At 42.1% G+C, this 4,784-nt stretch overlaps 1 protein-coding gene across 2 annotated transcripts in view; it reads left to right on the top strand.

Moving 5' to 3' along the window:
• The first annotated feature begins 1,251 nt into the window (after nt 1-1,251).
• Nucleotides 1,252-4,784, top strand: part of Depdc1 (DEP domain containing 1) — a 22,515-nt gene continuing 18,982 nt past the window's right edge. The window contains exons 1-2 of one of the 2 annotated variants that reach the window (XM_013020539.1): nt 1,252-1,329; nt 2,938-3,203. In XM_013020539.1, coding sequence (XP_012875993.1) covers nt 1,282-1,329; nt 2,938-3,203 — 314 coding nt within the window. In that variant the 5' untranslated portion in view covers nt 1,252-1,281. The remainder of the gene's footprint in view (nt 1,330-2,937; nt 3,204-4,784) is intronic. The other variant, XM_013020540.1, reaches the window with a different exon arrangement.

Below are 4,784 nucleotides of genomic sequence, written 5' to 3'. Positions count from 1 at the left end.
CCAGGGTTGGAGATAAAGCAGGGACCACACTGGAGAAATGAAACTACACAAGCAAAGAGAAGAAAACCAACCAGAACAAGTCATCTGGGGCTAGATGGAAAAAAAATGGTATTCTCATCACATTGAAAAATGGTAAATTAATTTTATTTTGTTTTTTTGTGATTCCTTGCCTCAGTATTAGGCCCAATTTTAAGAGTAAGTAAATTGAAAAGCTTTTATTTCTTCCTATGTAATTCCATAATAAAACAATCAGTATGAACACCCTAGGAGTTGTTTTTCCTTTTTCTCACTTAATACATGCTGCTTTTTACAGATTTATTTTTAATATAACAATGATGTTTTAATGTATAATTGTGTGTGTGTGTTTAGTGCCTCTTGCTCTCCCTTAGCTTTTTTAGCTCAAGGCTGCTGCATCACCACTTGAGCTATAGCTCCACTTTATGTTTTTTCTTGGTTAATTAGAGACAAGTCTCATGAAACTTTTCTGCCTAGGCTGCCTTTAAACCACAATGCTCATATCTCAGCCTCTGGAGTCGCTAGGATTATAGTCGTGAACCACCAGCGCCCTGTGAGTATAATCGTGATTTAAACAACCAGAAAGGAATCTTGCATCAAGTGATGGCGGTAGAATTTCTTAAGGAAAAACATTGGCCAGTGTTACAACGTACCCAAATCTCACTTCATATTTACTCAGAAAAACAAGCTATTATTTCATACCTCTACTCTACTAAGATGAGTTAATGGGGAGGATTTTTGCCAATAAGAACTTAATGATGACGCCTATTAAGATGGGGGAGGGGCGAATGGAGGAGGAGGGTAGAGAGTGGAACCCGAGATGGAAAGAGCTATACAGACTCTTACATAAAGCCTTTCAGGATTCTGTCCGTCAGGAGAAAGCTCCCCCATCCTGTTTTAAGTGCTAATGTATTCTGCTGCAGATCTCCTAGGATCAGGAAGAATGTTTTCTTTTCTTTTCCAATTTCCTTAAGCCAGAGGCTGAACCTCACACACAATCCCGTTTGAAACTCCAGAAGTTGGTGCAAAGCAAAAGGAGAAGTAGCCACTGGGAAGGTCAGAAAAGCCTGCGGCTGGGTCCTGCGACTTTATCCCTGCCCGGCCCCCCGCCCTCTGGGGAAAGGGCCGCGGCGTCACGTGACCCGGCGGCTCGCCCAATCAGCGCAGCTCTCGGAGTTATTCAAATCGGCGGCGGGGTGTACAGCCCTGCATCCCGCTGCGTGCTTTTTCCTCCACCTCCACCATGGCTGCGACCTGGCGCTGACTATGGACGGTCGGGGTGGGCCTCCCGGGCCCTATCGGGCCACCAAGCTGGTAAGACCACGCGGGACCGGACGGCGCGGTGGCGGCGGCCGCCAGTTTTACGCAGGGCGCAGGGATGGGAACCTCTAGGCCTCTGCGGAGCCAGGTGCGGGCGCTGGCCCAGCTTCTCCCGGGCTCCGGAGGGTCTGGGCCTCCGCTCCGGCCGCCGATCCCCACCCCACCTCCACCCCGCAGCCGCCGGGACGGGCGAAGCGCCCAGAATCCTCCTCGAGCTCGCCGTGTCGCACGACTCCTGTGTCCGGGGGCTCCTGGGTCCTGCAGCCCGAAAGGACTGAGCCTATTTCAGCTCTGCCCTGGCCCCTGGTTTCCACCCCTCCTGAATCAGAGAACTTGGAAACGGAGTTCCATCACTTGGGGGGGGGGGAGGATCGAATGGAGGGAAATTCATTATAAAGGTTTTGAAGATTGGGCCTGTTAAAATTTTAATGCAGGTCGTGCAGACCGGAGAACTGCCCATTCTAAACTAAACAAACACAGACCTGGAGCGTTGTGGGTGGTGACTGTAGCTATCTATACAATAGACGTTATCTGAGCTTTGGGATTTTCAATTCTATTTTCACACCACCAGCCTAGAACAGTTGCTGTGGAGACCTACGTCTCTGAGTCGGTTTCCAACTTCAGGTATTTCCTGAGAGGACACTGTAGAATAAATGTGTTGTGGAAGTTATCCTCTCAGGAATGCCCTTAGGGTGGGTACCTAAACTATTACTCCCCTTGGCCAGTGTGGAAATTGAGGTTCCAACAATGACTGACTCTTTTTTTTTTTTTTTTTTTTTGGGTCCGGTCGTGGGGCCCGAACTCTGGGCCTGGGCACTGTCCCTCAGCTCTTCAGCTCAAGGCTAGCGCTCTACCACTAGAGCCACAGCGCCACTTCCGGCTGAGGAATCAAACTCAGGGCCTCAGGCATGCAAGGCAAGCGCTCTACCACTGAGCCACCTTCCCAGCCCATGACTGACTCTTAAAGTCACAAAATCTGTATATGGGCTCTTGTCATAAAGTCTGCCATCCAGCAAGTCATTGATTATAATTACCAACATAAGGGATAGAATGTATGACCAGTAGAGATCTGAGTGATCTAGATCTAGCACATTATTGAAAGCTCATTACATCAGATAAAACTAGTACAAGTACTCTGAGTGGAGGGAGGACAAAAAAATATGTATTTACTAGTACTTTATGTGCAATAAGTAATTTTATCAATACCAATATGTTGGTTCTAATGTTCACATTTTAGGAATAAGGGTAATGAGGCCCTGAGAATTAAAGGCCAAAGTGTATAAACAAGTGGTAAAATTAAAGCTGACAACTAAACTTTCATCATCCACTCATAAAACCAAGTTAGATAGATACATTGCATGGATTGATAGGCAGATGTAAAAAAAATCTATTACATGAAAATATAACTATGACCCTAAAATTATTAAAAAGGAGCCCATAACATAATAAAATTTTATGAAGCAGGAATGCCTCTTTAAGAATTCCGTACAGTATAATCAGAGGTGAAATTAAAGAATTTTAGAATTCTTTAGAATTAATTTTAAATTCAGGAGATTTCATCTTCATTGAATGTTTTTAAAAAAAAATCCCTTCTTTTTGCAGTGGAATGAAGTTACCACATCTTTCAGAGCAGGAATGCCTCTAAGAAAGCACAGGCAACACTTTAAAAAATACGGTAATTGTTTCACAGCAGGAGAAGCTGTGGATTGGCTTTATGACCTGTTAAGAAATAACACCAATTTTGGTCCTGAAGTTACAAGGCAACAGACTATTCAGCTATTGAGAAAGTTTCTTAAGAATCATGTAATTGAAGATATCAAAGGCAGATGGGGATCTGAAAACCTTGATGACAACAACCAGCTATTCAGGTAGTAAACAGATATATCTATGTACTTGCGAAATGAAATGACTGTTAAGTTTTACCTCTAGCTTATTGTATTTTTACTACAATAGTGGCTTCTTTAAGAAAAAAATATATAGGTACATTTTTATTTTTTAGAAAGTGTTACTGGTTTTAAACTAAAACCATTTAGAAAAATCGTTAAGGTCAAAATTATATACTATAAATGCAAACTTTTTCAGTAACCTTTAGTTTATATTACTTTAGTTTCTTAGACTCTGTAATTACAAGACAAATTCACAGATCCTTGTCGTCAAATAACATAAGATGTAAAACAAATAATAGAAGACATAAACCACAGGTTAAAAGAGAATACTAATTAAAACCATACCAGAAACTCTGATTTACGATATACATTTTTTTTATTGAGTTCCCAGAGTAAATGAGCAGGTTACGCATTAAACGTTTTTACAAGTGGCCCATCATATTGGAACAAATCTTGTTCTTTGTTTCTGACCTTTTTTCTACCTTGAAGCAATGTACACATTGTAAGAGTAATAAAACTATTCATCTCTTCTCATCTCAGCTCTTTGGTAACCTCTTTGGATACTTCCCTGCCTCCTCTGGCTGTCACAGTTACAGATACCCAGAGTTCTTTGTGAAATGTCCATTAAACTGGGTCTTTCAGTTCTAAAGCCCTTGATTTTTTTTAAACTCCATTACTACTTTTCAAATGAAATGTCTTAGAAGTGGATCTTTTCCCATTACTTTAGTTCATTTTTTGTTGGTAAAACAGAACGTGTGAGACTAGGTAGTTGGTAAAGAAAATTTATTTTGACTAGAAGTGAGGTCCTCTGGTAGCTTTATGGCATGACAGAAAAGCAGAGAAGCAGACAAGCAATTGCAAAAGAGGCAAAACATGAGGGAGGCTCCTGTTTTTATTATAACTAATGTAGTCCTTCTTAAATTAGAGCTTCCCAAAAAAAGTATTAATCCAACCTGGGACTAGTAACTCACAACTGTAATCCTAGCTACTCAGGCTGAGATCTGAGGGTCAAGTTGGTTAGCCAGCCTGAGCAGAAAAGTCCATGAGAATTATCTCCAGTTTACCACTAGAAAACTGGAAGTGGCATTGTGGCTGAGATAGAGCACTAGCCTGGAGTGATAAATCTCAGGGACAGCACTCAGGCCTTGAGTTTGTGCCCTACAACCCACTAAATAGATAAATAAATAATCCTTCTAGTGACCTAATCACTTCTTCAAGGTCCTATCACATCTCTTTCCCTGTACATTGGAGATAAAACATCCACCGTGAGTTTCAGATGCAACACGCACATACCAACCAAAAGTTTCCCATCATACAATTAAAGTGCAGTTGTAAGCATGTTAAATTGTCTATTTTATAGAACACTATAAAATGTTCCTAATTAGACTGCTTTGCCACTACTTTAAGTATAATTCATCTTCAAGGTGTGGGCTTACTGCTCACCTTAACCCTGTCTTTTTTTTTTTTTGGGGGGGGGTCCGGTCACGGGGCCTGAACTCTGGGCCTGGGCACTGTCCCTCAGCTTTTCAGCTCAAGGCTAGCACTCTACCACTTGAGCCACAG

Source organism: Dipodomys ordii, unplaced genomic scaffold (genome assembly GCF_000151885.1).
Source record: "Dipodomys ordii isolate 6190 unplaced genomic scaffold, Dord_2.0 Scaffold51, whole genome shotgun sequence".
In the NCBI taxonomy this organism is placed as follows: domain Eukaryota; kingdom Metazoa; phylum Chordata; class Mammalia; order Rodentia; family Heteromyidae; genus Dipodomys; species Dipodomys ordii.
This window is presented reverse-complemented; position numbering and strand designations above follow the sequence as displayed.